We start from the raw sequence: 16895 nt of genomic DNA on the forward strand, positions 1-16895 counted from the left end.
TGTAAGAAGGTGTGGGGCTATTAAAATTCAAGCAAGGGGCGCCTCACTGTGGCTTATGCAGTCTCTCTTCATTCGTTCATTCATTCATTCACTCATTCAGTGATGCTAGATAGTAGAAGGAAGAGAAGCGGGATGATTATATCACGGTTTCTGACCACTCATTCATTCAACTGTGCACACTTAGCCCATGTCAGGGGTGTTGTCTTCACAGTGATCCTTTGAAAGCTGGTAATGCCTTTGGGAATTCTTATTTTAGAATCACCTTCAGATCCAATTTACAAGCCAGAAGAAAATCAATGTCAACACTTTTCAATTCTCTCTCTCTCTCTCTCTCCCCCATTCTTCTTTTCTCTTTCTCTCTCCATCCTGAATCCACCTAGTAGCCTGGTGTGTAATCACAGCCAAATGACTTAACCTTTTTTAAGCCTCAATTTATTGTCTGTGAAAGAGATATGATGATATGTCTTGTCGCATCTCCACGAGATGATGTACTTACAATGTCTAATGCAGCACCCTGTACAAAGACAGAGCTCAATAAATGATGATTTCGTGGTTTCTAACTCCCTGGTGAGGGGGCTGTAGAATTTTACAGACATTTTGGATACCCTTGGCAGCCGTGCCCACGTGTTCAGGCTCTGCGCACACTGGATGAGTGACATTGCAGGTTTATTAAAACATGCAAAGTACAGAATAGCAGGATCCTCGCCCTCTTGTTATGCCTCAGAGAACCACATTTCAGAGGACTTCTTACCCAGTGCCTCCACTGAACGGGTGGGGGAGGACTGAGGCCCTCTAGAGGGAGGAGGATGTCTCCTGATCAACCCAGAGAATTAGTTGCAGCTGGTACCAGTCCGTGGAGGCAGGTGACAGAGCTGATTGAAATCTGTAGGTCCCAAGATTGTCACAAGACCTGGACTCAAGGCTCAGGCATCCCCAGACCTCTCAGGGCAGGGGCCACCACTACTCCTTATTAGTCCAACTTTACTCTGTTTAACAAAGGATAGGCCGTGGACATGGTTGCTGAGAGAAGGTGCCAGCAGTGTAGAGACGAGGCTTCCCCCCTCTTTCTTTCTTGGTCCTGGAGCCCAGACTCCTTTCCAAGCACAGGTAGTTATTTTACCCACTCGATAACCTCCCACACATAGTTGTCTTCTCAAGTCCTCCTCACAAAACCAGCTTATCTGTGGAAAGCTGGTCATTACTGTCCCATTTGATAGATAGGAACACCGAAGCTATATACAAGTCATTGGCCTTAGAGCCAAAGCTGGGACTGAAAATTATCTATTGGCAAGTCTCTTCTCTCTCAGCCCACGAGCTGAACTGTCTGTAACATATCAGAGAAATCTTTAGAGGACCTGCCTTCCCCATCCCTACTCCAGCTCTGGAGTCAAAGGAAGTAATTTTCTCTATAAGTATAAATTTTCCAAGAAGTAAACTTTTAAGTCCTCAAGTCCTTCAGGGGAGTAATAGAAGAAGGCATTGAAGGAAGGATTGGAGGACACGAAATACCTCGTCAGCATGGGGCGGCAGGGAAAGCGCATCTTTATTCAGAATCAGGGAGACTGGCTCTGTTCCTTATTAGCCATGTGACCTTGGGAGAGTCATCCAACCCTTCTGAGTGCCCACCTTAGAAAACCACAGGGTTGTGAGAATCCGGCAAAATGGAAAAAGCGAACAGAGCTTCCTGCAGGGCGCCAGGCACGTGGAACTGGTCGTAACTGTACCGTGGAATGTCACAGCTGGAAGGGGCTTGGAGGATGACCTAATCCTGGCGTCTCATTTCACAGATGGGAAAAACGAGGCCCAAAGAGGGCAAGTGACTTACCTAAGGTCACACAGCAAACTCCTGGTGCTACTGGGTCTAGCACCCTCAGTTTATATTGAAATCAGAGACCAGGGTCAATGAGCCCAATCTTCTAAGCTGTGTAAAAGTGGAAGAAACTTTTCAGTAGTTCCTCCAACCCATGGAGTCCCAAAATTTAAGCTTCCTTTCTTCACTTAGCGAGGAAAAATGTGGTATTTCTGCCCAGAAAAAAATATTTTATATATATATACACACATATGTGTGTGTGTATGTGTGTGTATATATACATATATAAATACATATATGTATATATATATAAATTTGAGAAATACTTAAATACTTATATATATATACCTATGTGTATATATATATATATATAAATTTGAGAAATACTTAAATTAAAACTAAAATCCCAGGTCGTAACACAAAGGCACTCTCTTTTAAGGCTTCTATTTCCCGCCCTCCTCTCTCATTGCTCCCTCCCCAAATATTTTGCAATAATAGTAATGCTGAGAGGAAAGAAAAAATAAAAATCTGATGCACTTAACAGATATTTCGGTACAATAATGCATCACAGATGTTCATATCAAACTGTGCACGCGCGCATACAATTTTACTGAGAAGGCTATTGCATTTCTAACTTTGGGGTGGGGGATCCCTAAAAACCCCATCTACCCAGGCTCCGGAATCCCTCCCTTTCCTTTTAGCCCACGGCTGCCCCACAGGGAGGGAGGAGAGATTTCATCGCCTCACTCTAAAATGATAACAGGACAAATTGGTGGGGTCGGACTCTCTGGCAGGTGGTGAAGGGTGTGTGGAGATTAGGGAACCAAGAGGAAACCTGTTTTCTTTTGTGTGGGGCTTGCTTCTTCCAGCGCTTCTGAGGAGCTGGACCCAAGAACAATTTCAAGAGTGGGCCCAGGCTGGCAATGGCGTGGGCACATTTTTGAAACTAGAGATTTGAGTCTGTTTGATCTTCAAACATGGGCTTTGGAGACTGTCAGCGGGCTCCTCGCTGGCCGATGAATGGCTCTCAGGAACTTTTCCTAAAACATAACCTCACACACTTTCCAGCAAATGTTTTCAACCTACGAAAGCCGTCCTTTGGTTGAACAGCAGTGTTTCCAGACCCCGAAGAAAGATAGTTTTGTTGTTTTAAGAGAGACAGATTAAAGCCAGGGGCTGTTTAACCAGAGGGTTTGTGTGCTCCCTTCACAGATTCCTCTGAGGTTGGTACAAAGAGGGTGTTGAGAGTGACAGTAGATCCCCCACCTCCCCAGCCTAAAAAAGATATCGAGGCCAGACATGAGGCCTCTGAACAGAGAGGCCTCCCACAAGCCTGCCTCCAAAATGAGATGGGCGGTGAGTGCTGGGGAGCCCGACACAGATAATATCAGCTCTCGGGGCTGGCAAGGGAAAAGTCACTTCAGAGTGAGAGAGCCGGTGTGTTCAGAGGAATCAGCGCTGGGCCAGAGAATGCACAGGATTTTCCCCCATGGAGAAGGAGTCAGGCGTAGTCAGAACCCCGCGGGGCGTGACTAACTGCCCCAATATTCCTGCCACCAGGGCCCTCTGGGTAAGGACTCCACAATTATGGGAGAGCCAGCAGGAGAACCGACAAACCCGCCTTTCATTTGGCCGGCAAATCAATCTAGCTTCTTACCTCCCCGGGGACAATATTGCATTTCCCCTGGAAAAACAAAGGCCAGAGATCTCGGAAGGGGGATCAGTTACTGCTGCTGTTTCCCTGGTGAAGAGCTTGCAACATTTCAGGAGCAGCGAGCAGTTCTGGTCCCAGTGGTAGAGCTTCTAGCCCTGCCAACTTATGGGGCAGTCTCCTTAATGGAGGAGCATGCCTCAGGGGCCACTCCTAACTCTTCAAGGGGGCAACTGGCCCAAGCCTGGTCTTGGGGTCTTGGGGCCTCCTTGCAGGAGCCACCAGCCATAATTTGAAGCCCAGTCCCAGGACTGACAGCCTGTTCTCAAGGCACAGATATGAACTCATTGTTCTCAGGGCCTCTGAGTTGAGTTTGGGGCCAGTAAATTGCAAGTGACCTCCGCCCATGGAGACGGGGGGCTTTTAATGACATTTTGCTGGATCAAGTCTTTGGCAGCCAGAGACTTTAAACCTCCTAAGCTCTTGCCTTCTCCCTGCCCCCACTTCTAGGTTCAGAAATCAGAACTGTCAACCTTTAAGTGAGTACATTTTTCTGAAATTATTAACCCCTAAACTATCCAGGCTGACTTTCTCCCAGCCTAAGGAGGCAGTCCGAGGGTCGCCTGGAGCTTTGCAAAGATCCAGGAAATTTGGCATTGCTGAATGATAAACAGCAAGCCATGGACACCCGATCCACTTGCTACACCTGCCCTACCCCCCAATCTCAGGCACTGTCTCTGTCTCTGTGTCCTCTGTGTACATGCTGTTGCCCTAGACGTGCCCACACAACAGCCTCAGGGCAGTCAGTGTCCTGCTCCTGAGACCCAGGGCCTCGAATGCAAACTTGCAGCTCCCTCTTTTCGTTTTCATCACTCTGATGCTCCCAGAGAAATTCTTTCTGCTCGGGCAAGCACGGCAGATAGGTAACACCACTGAGAGGGAAGCAAACATCCAAACTCTTACCCCCAATTAGCGCGCACATCGATTTGCCCTCCTACCACCCCAAAAACAGCTGGAGAGCTGCCCTACAACCCAAAAGACCCTCTCCCTTTGGCAGAAGGACAGAGCTCCAGCAGCTGGAGGAGGAAGACAGATAAGAGGACAAAGGCGCACGGGGGCTGCCCAGCTTGGGGGGCCGGGTGCCAAGTGCCTACCTGCGAGAAGTTGAGCCCATTGAGCGGATGGCACTGCTCCTCTACCCGCTCCACGGCCCCTGTGCTCTTCTTCATCTTCTCGGCCTGCTGGGCCAGGTAGAGGTCGAGCACAGGCACTCCCCGGGAGCGCACATCAGTCTCCGTCAGGGAGTTCACCATCAGCATCACCCACACAGGCCTCTTGCGCTCCCAGTTGCCCGCGATGGCGTTGAACAGGTAGTCAGCGTAGAGCCCTTTACCCCGCTGGGCAGGTGTCATCCATGAGGGCATCATCAGCTTCACGTAGTCCAGGTGGCGCTTCAGGCGCCAGTAGAGCTCGCGGGGCAGCACGTCTTGCAGGTTCTCCCCATGCGGCAGCAGCTGGCAGCTGGCCAGCGCTGAGATGGTGTAGGGGTCTGTCAGGTCCAGCTCGAAGTAGACACGGGCACTGGCCTGGAAGGCTGCTTTGGAATTGTCCGGGATGAAGTCCCAGACGCGGGTGTAGGGGACGTGGATGGTGCCAAACAGGTAGGCTGGGGGATCACGCCGAATGGTCCAGAGGAAGGAGTTGAGGTCCCTTTGCTGTAGGGGGAGAGGAGAAGGAAGGCAGTGAGGCTGACGCAGCAGAGTCAACCAAGGTTAACATGATGGGGATGGAAGGCAGCGACCTACATGGGGCCACGGGAAAGAGCAAGGGCTTTGGAAACTGAAACCTTCAGGCAAATCCTGGCTTTGTCCTGTCTGAGCAGGATGATCTTGAGCATATTGTCTGACTTCCCAGACACTCAGTTTCCTCATCTGTAAAATGGGAGGTGTGATGACAGCAGTTACCTCAGGGGGTTGCGGAGAGGATGAAAAGACACAATATATGTAACTAAGCTTTAAGAGCAGTTCCAGGCACAGGGGAAGGGGTTATGATTAGCTTTCGCAGTGAGTGCCAAGGTCTGCCACACCACCTGAGAATATTCATGCTTGGCCAAGCCAAACCTTCACCAGCGGTGTTATTGGGGGGCGGTGGGGGGGAGAGGGCAAGAGTCCTGCTTTGGCAAGAAGGGAGGAAGTCATATAACTTTTAAATCCATCCATTAGAAGATACATGCCAAGAGCACTTTGAAAGCAGAACACCTATTAAAAATAGCACACCTATTTAAACAGCAACTTCCCATTCATCAGGGCGGATACAGTTTTCTTTTTGGAGGGCAGGTCTGGGTGTCAGCTACTCTGCTCAACCAGCTGAAACCACAGATGATAAAGTGCTTTAAAAGCTGCAGGCTAAGTGAAGTCTCAGGCCCTGGTTTGGGAGGAGAGGATTCCAGAGAATTAGTCCCAAGAAATGTACATGTTCTGGGTGCTTTCCGGGCTGCTCCCCTAAATAGGTGTACCTGCTCTCCAACTCCAATTCTCTGCCATCTTCTATGATGACAAGGGTGTGTGTAGGGGTGAAGAAGGGGCATGGAAACTGGGGTCATTTCTCCAGATCCAGTTTAGGGCCAGCGGTTAAGGGGCATGAAAAAGCGACTGTCATTTCTCTCAGGCAAAGCCATTTTTTATCCAGAAAAAGACCCTAGCCTGCCCACTTAGCACCTGCAAGCTTTAGATCAACTCAACATTTTTTTCTGCCTGATTTTAGCACAGTGAAAAGTATGTTTCAGGGTAGGTGGAAGGAACAGTACCTTAAATTACTACCAACAATTGTAAATCCCCGCGTATTGGAGATAGACTGGCTCTAAACACCCAGGAGGCCACCAAGCTCCCTGTTTCTGCCTAAGTCAGGACACTGGCGGTGTACCTTGTCCAAGGTCAACTACCTCTCCCCTAACAGGGAAGCCAGTGAGGAGACTACAAAACCATCTCATGGTACCCTGGCCTCCATTTCAGGGTTATTTTCAATGCATTACTTTATACTTTGAGGGAGGGGCAGTGAGAGAAATCAAGATTCCTTGGTTTGGAAGGAAAATTAGGAGAACCAACAATTACTCAGCCCCAAAGAAATATTAGGCTAGCATGTCCTTCTCTCCTCTGGAATGTTCTCCTTTTTTTGTGAAGTGGGGGCACTTGGAAGAGTGGGTGCTGAGGACTTGGCTGGAGAGAGAAAAGTGGGAACCTGCACCAGGGAGAAAGTTTGCTTTAGGTCAGAGTGGGAGGGCAGGGGGCAGAGAGCGTGAATGAGAAGGGTCTGATGGAAGTCAGAGGAGAGGGCAAGGGTAGAAACAGAGTCCGAGTGGGCACAGAAGGGTAAAGACAGGATAAAAGCAAGAAAGAAATGAGTCGAAAGGGCACAGAGAGGAACCGTCCAAGCAGGACCGAAAGTCGAGGAGAGCCCGGGAGCGTCAGCGTGTGTAGAAGCCGGAGAGGGAGCGCCCATCTCGGCTCCCGGCACGGAGCTGGAGCCCGAGCGGCAGAAGCTAGGGCAGGGCGCTCGAGGCAGCGCCCAGCGGGCGGAGGTGGAGCGGGTGCGCTGAGGTGAGCGTAGAAGGTAGGACCCAAAACCATGGTCCCCACGGGGCTGAAGTGCCGGAGTGGCCGGGAGAGTGGCCGGGCAGGCGCTCGCTCACCGATCCGGGCGGCCGGCACTGTCCTCCGTCCAGGGGCTGCGGGCGGGCGCGGGCGGTAGCCAGGAGCGCGGCGAGCAGCGGCCCCGCCAGGGCGGCGTGCATCCTGCTGGGGCCCGCGGGGCGCGGGGGACCCTCCTGGGCGGCGCCCCCTCAGCAGGGCGGGGAGCCCCCAGCTGGGCACCGAGGTTCCTCAGGAGCTCGGGGCTCTAGCCGCGGGATGCTGGGAGCCCGCTGGGGCGTGGCTGGATGTCCCTGACGAACCTGGGGGTCCCTCTGGGGCGGGGCTCTGTCTGTTGGAAGAGGGGGACCCTCTGGGGCGGGGCCCCCCAGCAGGGCGCACAGCCCCGTCGGCGGAGCCTCGGGGTTCTGAGAGCGCGTGGGGGTCCTGGGGTGTGCGGAGGTCCCGCAGCGGCGTCGCGGTCCAGGGGCGCGCGGTGCTCCCGGGGCAGTACTGGGATCCCGCGGCGCGCGGGGTCCCGGGGTTATGCTGGGGACCCGGGGTGCGCAAGGTCCCAGGGGTGCGCCGCGCTCCAGGGGGCGCGCAGTGGGACAAGTGCGGCGGCGGGCGCGGTGGGGGCGGGGGTCGGGTCTGCGTGCCCAGCTGCCCCTGAGCCGGGCTCAGAGGGGCGGCGGGCGGCCGCGCGGCCGCTGCCCGGGCTCCGCCATGCTGCTCCGCGGCCGGGAGGGAGGGAGAGAGGAGGGCGGGAGAGCAGCGCGGAGCCGGGCCGGGCGGGGGGCTGGGGCCGCCGGGGCGGGGGGAGGGGAGGACCCGGCGCGGGGCGCGGGGGGCGGGGGGCCGGGGCCGCGCGGGGCCGGGCGGGCCGCAGGGAGTCGGGGCGAGCTCCGCGCCCGGGCGCGGCGAGGCGGGGTCTGATGGGCATGGCAGGCGCTCGCTCGCTCCTCTCTTGCTCCCTCGCTTGCTCCCTCACACACGCGCGGAGGGAGGCGAAGCCCGCAGCAGCCACTTCCCAACTTTCCAAACTTCCCAGCGCAACTTTTCCTCTCCTCCCCTGCCCGCGCCTCCTCCTCCCTCCTCCTCCCCCTTCCCCTCGCCTGCTCGCCGCCCGCCGTAGCTTCCGCATGCGGCCGCCAGAGGGCGCCCGGGCCGAGGAGTCGCTCGGCCAAACTTGGTGGGCTCTAAGGTGGATGCGGACTTGGAGGACGGTAACAAATTTGGGAACATGGACCACCCTTGCCCAAAGCGTCTGATGCCCAGGTCCTGGCGAGAGTGAACAGTGAGAGAGCCAGGAGTGGGCAGGCACCCCCAGACTGGCTGGGAAGGCAGCACCCAAAAGAATCCAGGGAAGCTGGTATGTACAACTTTGTATCCCGCCACTTTTTTGACTGACACTGGCATGCACTTAGTAGGTGTTCTTCAGACGTTTGCTGAATTGAAATAAAAGAAGAAAATAATCTTACTCAAAATGTCTTGGAACTTTCCATTTGAACAGTCCCGACCCATCGTTTTCCTTGGGCTCACATGAGATCCCTGTCGGGGGCCTGGGAGGGTAAGGATTCATATGCAGTTCCCTAGACCATAAGAATTGAAAGAGCACTTGAAACCAGCCCCCTTCTGCTCGCGAGAGACAAATGAAGCTTAGAGAAGGCCAAGGGGTAAGGCTCAAGCTTCTGGACCATTTCCGGCAAATGGAGAAAGAGAGTCACAGTCACCCCCACTGCTTAGTTCTGTTAAACTGAGAGCCTGCTCACTCTTCTTATCTTGACAACGGAGACTGGAAAATGAATTAGGTAGAATTATCAGGAGCCCATAAGCTAGAGAGGGAGATAAACAGGGATGGACCCACAAAAAACATGATTAAAACACGAGGATTAGTGTCGGGAGAGATGAAAACACAGGGGAATGGGAACAGTGAAGAAGGGTCCCTAGCATGGCCGGGAGGCTCAGGGAAGGTTCCTGGAAGTGGTCTTGTGGGATGTTATAGGTAGCCGAGTGAAGAATGTACACAAATATTTCCAGGTAGAAGAGCAGATGCTAAGGCAGAGAGGTGGGAGAGCACAGGTGCCTTCAGGGGGCTACAAGCAGTTAGACATGGCTGGAGCGAAAAGCCAGCCATAGGAGCTGAGACTGCGTCTCCTGGCCAGACTGCAGAGTTCATACTTTATGTGTACTAGGTGATAAGGAGTCATTGCAAGATTCGAAGTAGAGGGTGGCTGGAGCAGATCTGTACTTTCAGGAGGCATAGATTGGAAGGGGAGATGGAGGAAGGGCGACTAGTGGGGAGATGGTCAGAGAGGGGAGAGGTGTCCTGGCTCCCAGCCCAATGCTCCCACTACTCCACTCATGCCATTGGGCACAAGGTTGAGCAGCTGGAGAATGGCCACTTGAAAGGTTGGGAGAGGAAGACTAGCAGGGCTGGAAGGGCAGAATGGCTTCCAGGGTACATGGGCTGGGCCTTTGGGAGAAACACAGGAAGACACCAGAGACTGGCAGGTTGAAACACACGGAATTGCCATTTCTTTAGATCAGAAATGAGTAAATGTTGACAATGTCATGTAGTTCAACCTGCTAGATGTCCAGAGCAACTTCGGTCTCTTAGCCATGCACACATCTGGTGACAGATGCAGAGCAGGCCAGAGAGCCCAGACTGTATGTGAGAACAGTGTGGCTCCGTGTTTTCCACACACAGAGCTCTGAGAACTGCAGCTGTGACAAAAGAGAAGTCCTTTAAAGAGCCTCCACTCACAGAGGCTCCCACACTCCCTACAATGCCACTACTCTGGTTGTGGAGGTGAAACAGTTGGGAAATGGGAGGAGAATTTAATTCTACTGAGAGGGAGCGTGATGGTCTCCATGGGTAACTGGAAGATACAAGGCAGATAGCAGACAAAAAAAGGACTTGATCAAGTTAAAAACCAACCCATATAACGAAAGCAATGGCACATGTGAATTTGTGTGTGATTTTTTAACTGTCCTAGGGCTTTTTGCATAAAATTATAAAAGTTTTGTTGTCCAGTTGTCATGATTGCCAGCTATGATTTCCTTCCTACCCAATGGCTTTGTGACCAGAGCCAAAATAATTAACCTCTCTGTGTCTCTCATTCACCATCTAGTTTCCTGCCCTCGTTAGTCTTTGAGTTAATGTGGGCAATACTGCTTTAGTATCTCCACTGGTATTATTGCCGATATTCTTAATGAGATGAAAACTTTCTCCACTTCTAGGGACATTCCCAAAAACGTGTGCACAAATATTGATAGCACTATTCAAAAAGCTAAAAGAGAGAAATAGCCCAAATGTCCATCGACTGATGGATATACTAAATGTGGTATACTCATATGATGAAATATTATTTGGCCATAAAAAGGAAAGAAGTGCTGATACAATATGGATTAATCTTGAAAACATTATGCTAAATATAAAAAGCCAGTCACAAAAGAACATATATAATATGAATCCATTTATATGAAATTGTCCAAAATTGGCAACTATGTAGAAGCAGAGAGTAGACTGGTGTTTCCTTAGGGCTAGGAGGAATGGGGAGATTGAGGGACCATACCTAAAGGCTACTGGGTTTGAGGGAAAGTAATGAAATGTTCTAAAATTGATTGTAGTGTTGGTTTCACAACTCTGTGAGTATATTAAAACCATTAAATTGTATACTTTAAAGGGTGAATGGTATGGTATGTGAACTATATTTCCACAAAGCTGCTACCCACCCCCCCCCCAAAAAAAAAGAACAAACAAGTCACAAACAAGTTCAGGACCTTAGGAGAGAGTGTTCTCTATGAACCAGGGTCTTAGTATTTTTGAACAATTTTTTCTCCTACATTGCCTAGCGAGAGAAGCCCTAGATGAACAGTCCTAGAGATTTATTGTGCTTCTGCTGACATCTCACTGAGCAGCTTTGTCCTCATTAGACCTCAGTTTCCCTATCATCAGTATGAACAAGCTTATGGAAGAGGTAACCTTCAAGGGTCTTCTGTACCCCACACTAGAGTTCAGAGTTCCATGGCCACCACCTGCCCAGTGGCCTTTAGGCAGGATGAGAAGGGTACAGGGCTCAGAAGGCAGGCAGTGGACACAGACGCCTGCCTCCTCTCCCAGGGCACATCTGGCTCACTTTCCTTTTATTGCATTTTAATTAAGTTGTTCAATCAGATGGGTACCAGGAATCTGCAGGCCTTAACAGCCCAAGCAGGAACAGAAGCCTTGTAGCGGAACTAAACCAACAAAGTCTGGCTCTTGAGCAGATCCAGGAGCCCCGCGTTTCTCTTGCCAAAGGGTGTCTCTCAGAGAGGGAGGTGAGGGGCTCCCCTGCTCTGCCAACTCAAAGGAGAAGCTTTGCTCTGGGCTTGAGGGCTACTCTTTGGCTAGCCATCCTCTGGGCCACCGACCACGCTGGTGCTTTCAAATGTACCTGGTCTGGCCTGACTTCCGGCTCCAACTCCATCCCCAGTTGCACCCAACTCCCATCCACCCCAGACTCTGTCTTCTCCACCCCAGCCTTAGTTGGTTAGAAGTTAATCCTTGATGATCGAAAGACACGATTGTCTTGGGGAGTAGAGAAGAGAGAAGCAGATTTCAAGACCATGCAGAGGTCAGTTGTGCTTAAGGCTGTCTACAGTGATGGAAAGAACCAGAAAAAAGGTAGACTGAGATGATTTCAGAGCAGGACATTTCCTTGCAGGAGCAGGAAAAGAGATAAAGGATCATAGAGCCACGATAAAGGATTAGAGTTGCTATACAAGATGGCATTCATTAAAAAACAAAAAGCCTAACTATGGTGCAGCCCAGTAGGGGAGTGGAGAGCACAGAGAAATCAGTCCAGGGTTTTGTCCTCGGGGAGCTTGCAACCCAGTGAGAGAGACAGAGATGCAAACAAATATGGTGCTTTGGGAAACAAATAGGGGGAGGATAGGGTGGAGCACCTTAGGAGAGAAGAAAGTCAAGCTTAAGAGAGATCAGCAAAGGTCTTTGCCTTCCAAGAAGGTGAAGTTTAAGTTGATTCTGAGAATGAGCAGGACAGGGAAGGTGAGGAAAGGAAGGTCATTTCAGACAGTGTGAACAGCATGTGCACAGGCATGGAATCTAAGTGCTCGGCATATTTGGGGAATTGTAAATGATGATGGGGAGAGCTTAGAATTCGAGAACTATTGGGGAGAGTCAGAAATAAGACGACACCAGGAAGGGCCTTGCCCTTCATCTTGATGTTCAGAGGATGTAATCTTAGCTTGCTCTGCGTAAATTGCGGGTGCTGGTTGGGAGTGGCTGCATGTCAGGTTCCAGATAAGATGTGTTTACAGCCTGATGTGTGCAGCCATCAGTCATATAACAGCAATGATACACACTGACTCCGTTAATTCACCAATATTTATTGGGTTCCTGGGTGTACTGTAGTGTGTTAGGCATGAAGGAATATCCTAACCTCTGGCTACTTCAATTTCTGAACAAGACAAAAGATATTCAGGTGATTAGTTGAAATGCATTTAAGTGCCGGGCCAAGTAAAAGAATATTGTAAAAATCCAGAAGAAGTTAGTGAGAGTTGGAGGGTCAAGGATATCTTCTGGGAGGAGTGGGATTTCAACTGGGGCAGGAAGGAAAAGTTCGATTTGTATGGATGCAAAGAGCCTTGCTTGCATCCTGTGTAAGGGGAATGATGAAAGCAAAGGGACAGAAGTGGGGTGGGGAGTAGAACATTTTCGCTAGGGGAGAAGGGTGGTGTCGAGAGTGTGCTGGAATGGGGGGTTAGGATGGCATGGTCAGGATTCTGGCAAGGGAGGGAGAGAAAGGAGCTGGGGGTTACTGTTGACCCATCCTGTGCCAGATCCTTTATCTAAAGGATCTCAGCAACACCGTGCGACTGATATTTGTGCCCCCATTTTAAAGATGAGGAAACTGAGTCTCAGACGGGACACATGACATAGTGAAGCCACACAGTGGAGAATTAGAAGGCTTGGATTCTAGTTTTTGCCATTAAACCATTTGCTTCCTTTAAGACACCAGTGTCAATGTAGTACAGGTTGTATGGGTCAGGCTGGGTGTGGCTGGTGAACACATACACACATACACACATGCACACACGACCACCGGTGGAACACATTCATACACATATGGTGCATTCGGGGCTGTCTTTCCCAATCTAATTAGGATGGTGAGATGATTGTCATTTAGGAGACTTTTGCCTTTCACTTTAGCCAAAGCTGTGCAAGGCTCCATTCCTCTACACAGGATTCAATAGACGTATGGAAAGGGAAAAAAGAAATGTGATGCTTGAAACAAAATACCCCATCGAGCTGACCACTAAATAGCACTTAGACCCCAAGTATACACACAGCTGCTTTATGTAATGAAGGCTGTGGACCGTGTTCCTGGATATAAAATAACAAACCACATATAACGTTTTACATTGCTGTGTAATTAGCACGCATCTGTGAGTGCGCGAGCCGACCGGGGTGAGCGAAGGGGGGCTCGGGCCTCGAGCACAGCGAGCTGTGGAGGAAAGAGCATGTGCTGTGGGGCCAAGAAGATGGGAGTTTCAATCCTTGCTCTCCACTTTGTAGCCCTGTGATCTTGGGCGGGTTATTTAAGCTCTGCGAACTTACGATTTCATATCTGTTGATAGGAGTAAAAGTATATGCCTTATAGCAAGTGGTTTTGCCCATCCTGCCCCCCACACGGACATTTAGCAATATCTAAAGATGCTTTTTGGTTATGACAACTGGGAAGGTGCTCTGGTATCTAGTGGGTAGAGGCCGGGATGCTGTTAAACATCTGACAATGCATAGGATAGTCCCTACAACAAAGAATTATCCCCCCCAAAATATCGACTGTGCCTAGACTGAGAAATCCTGTCTTATAGAGGTGCTGTTTCAAGAATATAATCATTAGTAACTTTTGTTAAGCATTTACTGTGTGTCCATCAATGTTCTACCACTTTATTTAAATGTGTTAACTCTTAACTGCCCGGATGAAGGAAGCACTGTTATTATCCTCATCTTACAGATGAGGAAACTGAGGTTCCAAAACTTGCCCAAAGTGACACAGCCAGTTAGTGATGGAGCTGGGGTTTGAACCCAGACAGTGCAGCTCCAGAGGGTGCCACGTGCTAGATGAGATCAAGTGCCTCTTCAGTGTGTAGCATGTGGAAGTGATGGTGACTTCTGTAAAGCGGGGGAGAAGATTCGTTCATTCATTCATTCATTCATTCATGCATGCATGCGCACAAGATGTATGTATTGAGAGTCTAATCAATGCTTGGTGCTAAAGAATTGGTGAGCAAGACAGGACGGATCTTTGCTCACACAGACCTTACTTTCCAGGAATGAAGGAAAACAATAAAGAAATAACCAATACCAATAGAGATAATAAAAGTGATAGAGAGTGCCTGGTGAATGATGAGAAGGAGTCAGCCAGGAGAAAGTCTGGAGGAAGAGCACTCCCAGTAGAGGGACCAGCCTGGGCATGGCTCAAGGGAGGGAGCCACCTTGGTGAGTTCATAAACTCCAGTGAAGCCTGATGCGTAGGACATGAGGAAGAAAATTCTAAGAGATTACATTAGAGAGATGAAGGAGTCAGGTGAAGTCAGACTTTGTAGGTCAAAGTAAGGAGTTGGAATTCCAGTTTAACTGAGAAGCTATAGAGGGTTTTAAAGAAGAGTACTGTGATTTGATTTACATTAAAAAAAAAATGGTTCAGACTTTGGTTTGGAGGTTGGTGAGGTGGCAGGTGAGGAATTCAGGGGGCACTAGGACAGTAGTCGGAGTGGGGACGGTGGTTGCTCTGTCCAGGTGGTTGTAGTAAGACTAAAGGAAAGTGAGCAGATTTGGGTTCATAAAGAGAGCAAGTAGTGAGCATTTTGCGGCAGATATGATGTGGGGGTGAGGGGCAGAGAGGAATCAAGGATGAGTCTGAGGATTTTGTCTTGAGCAACTGGCTCCATTCACTGATCTGGGAAAGACTGAGGAAGCAGCAGAGTTTTGAGGGACTGGAGTGGAGAGATCAAGAGTCTAATTTTAGATCTAAGACTCCAGTACTAGGGTCCAAGAGCACATGATAAGGAAACAGCTTACAAATGAGCCTGGGGCACAGGGGAGCACTCTGTGCTGGAAGGATAAATCTAGGCTCCATTGCATAGCGATGATATTTAAATCCAGCAGCCTATTTGAAAGAGAGAGAAAAAGAATGGAAAGAGGTCTAGGTCTAACTAAGGCCACAGAACCTAATCCTTCCACTTTTGAGAGAGAAGTATCCAGCAAAAGTGACTGAAGTAGGAGAAAAACCAGGAGAGAGAACTGTCAAGATATCCAATAAAATAAACCAGAGAAATGACCACTAGATTTTACTACAGGGAGTTTGATAGGAGTCATTTCAGCAGACCGTTGGAGATGAAAACTCAAGTGAAATGGGTTGAGAATAGAGAGAAAGGAGAGGAAGCAGAAGCAGTCGGTTCAGGCAACTCTTTCTCATAATTTTGTGGGGAAGGGTACGGGATGGAATGGCATAAGAACATAGGGTGAGTGGGGAGACTTAAAAATCATGGGTCGTATAGTGTGCTTGTATGCTGGTGCACAGAGTCGGGCATAGAGGAAGGAATTTATAATCCCAGGGAGAGAGGGGTACACTGGAGAAGTCTTTGGGAACTACTAGAGAAGGCAAGAGGCTTGAGATCCAGAGGCAATGGAAGGGCCAGTCCCTGTTAGGGCAGTTCATCTGTTAAGTCAGGAGGGAAGGCAGCATGTACATGAAAGATGCAGGTCATCGATAAAGCTGTTCTACAATAATGAGTTCTGCTTTCCTGGAGAGAACGCCTTCAAGACGATATCAGGAAGGGGAGGTCCCAGGACCTACCTGTCAGAGGAGGACTGTCTGTGGGGGGGTGTCTTAATAGGAGGAAGCCAAGAACAGGATGCTATCAAAATGAACCCAAAGTTGAGATTCATCAGAATGAGAGGCCCGGCTGACGTGGACAGAAAAGTTACTGAGATTGTCACCAGGACTCGAGCAGAGCTAAGGGAAGTGTAAGTGAGTTAAGCCGGGTTATTGGTGGCTCATCTAAACCTGGAAATGCTGACTGCTTTTCACTTTTTCTTTTTATAGGGACCCTTGCAGGACCAATGTGTTATGTGCAAGCTGATTTATACATTTATATGGTGATTCAGAGCTTATAACTATAAAATGCATGCTGTATGAGAAAAGACTTCACAACTTCCTAGCCTAATCCCTGCAGGCCTTCATTTCCTCATTGGAGATGTGAGAACAATAGTCACGCATAGCTTGCAGGTTTGTTGTGGGGGTCAAGGTGATGGATATGAAAGCACTTTGTGTGCTATAAAAGGTCATGAATATGACTTTTATGATCATTGTTAATAATAGTAATAAGAAGAAGCCTCAAAAGTATTTCCTGTCCTAGAATAAATACTTTAATGTTCTTCTAAAATGTTATAAAAGAGCACTAGTCATCTGCAACACGGATGGCTTATGCAAGAAGTTATGAGTGTCTGCAGCATGGTGCCCTCCAGGGCTATGTCAGTGAGCATCTGAGCAGGTTGTGCCTTGCACAAGGGTGCTCTGCTGAGGAGGTGAGTGGGCAGTGAAATCCAGCCAGTGGCTAGGAGCTGCGTCCATGTTTGATAGCAGAAGGCACTGTACAAGCTGGTAGCTGCTCTGATGGCTCCCACCAGCAGATGTCCTGAAATATTTGGACTTGCTTGGACTTTACTTAACCAATAAGGAAGCAGTTGTGTTTCTGTTTTCAGCAATTTACATTTTCATGATGACTTTCCGAT

The 16895-nt window shown here is 49.6% G+C and overlaps 2 protein-coding genes across 4 annotated transcripts in view; one reads left to right on the forward strand and one right to left on the reverse strand.

Annotated features, from left to right (window-relative positions):
• Window positions 1-7707, reverse strand: part of TRABD2B (TraB domain containing 2B) — a 206182-nt gene extending 198475 nt beyond the window's left edge. The window contains exons 1-2 of one of the 2 annotated variants that reach the window (XM_016151337.2): window positions 7150-7704; window positions 4616-5176 (exon numbers count right to left, since the gene is read on the reverse strand). In XM_016151337.2, the coding sequence (XP_016006823.2) occupies window positions 4616-5176; window positions 7150-7251 (663 nt within the window). In that variant the 5' untranslated portion in view covers window positions 7252-7704. Of the gene's footprint in view, window positions 1-4615; window positions 5177-7149 lie in introns of both variants that reach the window. The other variant, XM_016151338.2, reaches the window with a different exon arrangement.
• LOC107514024 (selection and upkeep of intraepithelial T-cells protein 1) overlaps window positions 6649-16895 on the forward strand; it is a 214937-nt gene continuing 204690 nt past the window's right edge. Inside the window, exon 1 of one of the 2 annotated variants that reach the window (XR_004954919.1) lies at window positions 6649-7057. The gene's annotated coding sequence lies outside the window, so the exon portion shown is untranslated. Of the gene's footprint in view, window positions 7058-10532; window positions 16390-16895 lie in introns of those variants that run through there. The other variant, XR_004954921.1, reaches the window with a different exon arrangement.

Source organism: Rousettus aegyptiacus, unplaced genomic scaffold, assembly GCF_014176215.1.
Source record: "Rousettus aegyptiacus isolate mRouAeg1 unplaced genomic scaffold, mRouAeg1.p scaffold_m13_p_1, whole genome shotgun sequence".
NCBI classification, from domain to species: Eukaryota; Metazoa; Chordata; class Mammalia; order Chiroptera; family Pteropodidae; genus Rousettus; species Rousettus aegyptiacus.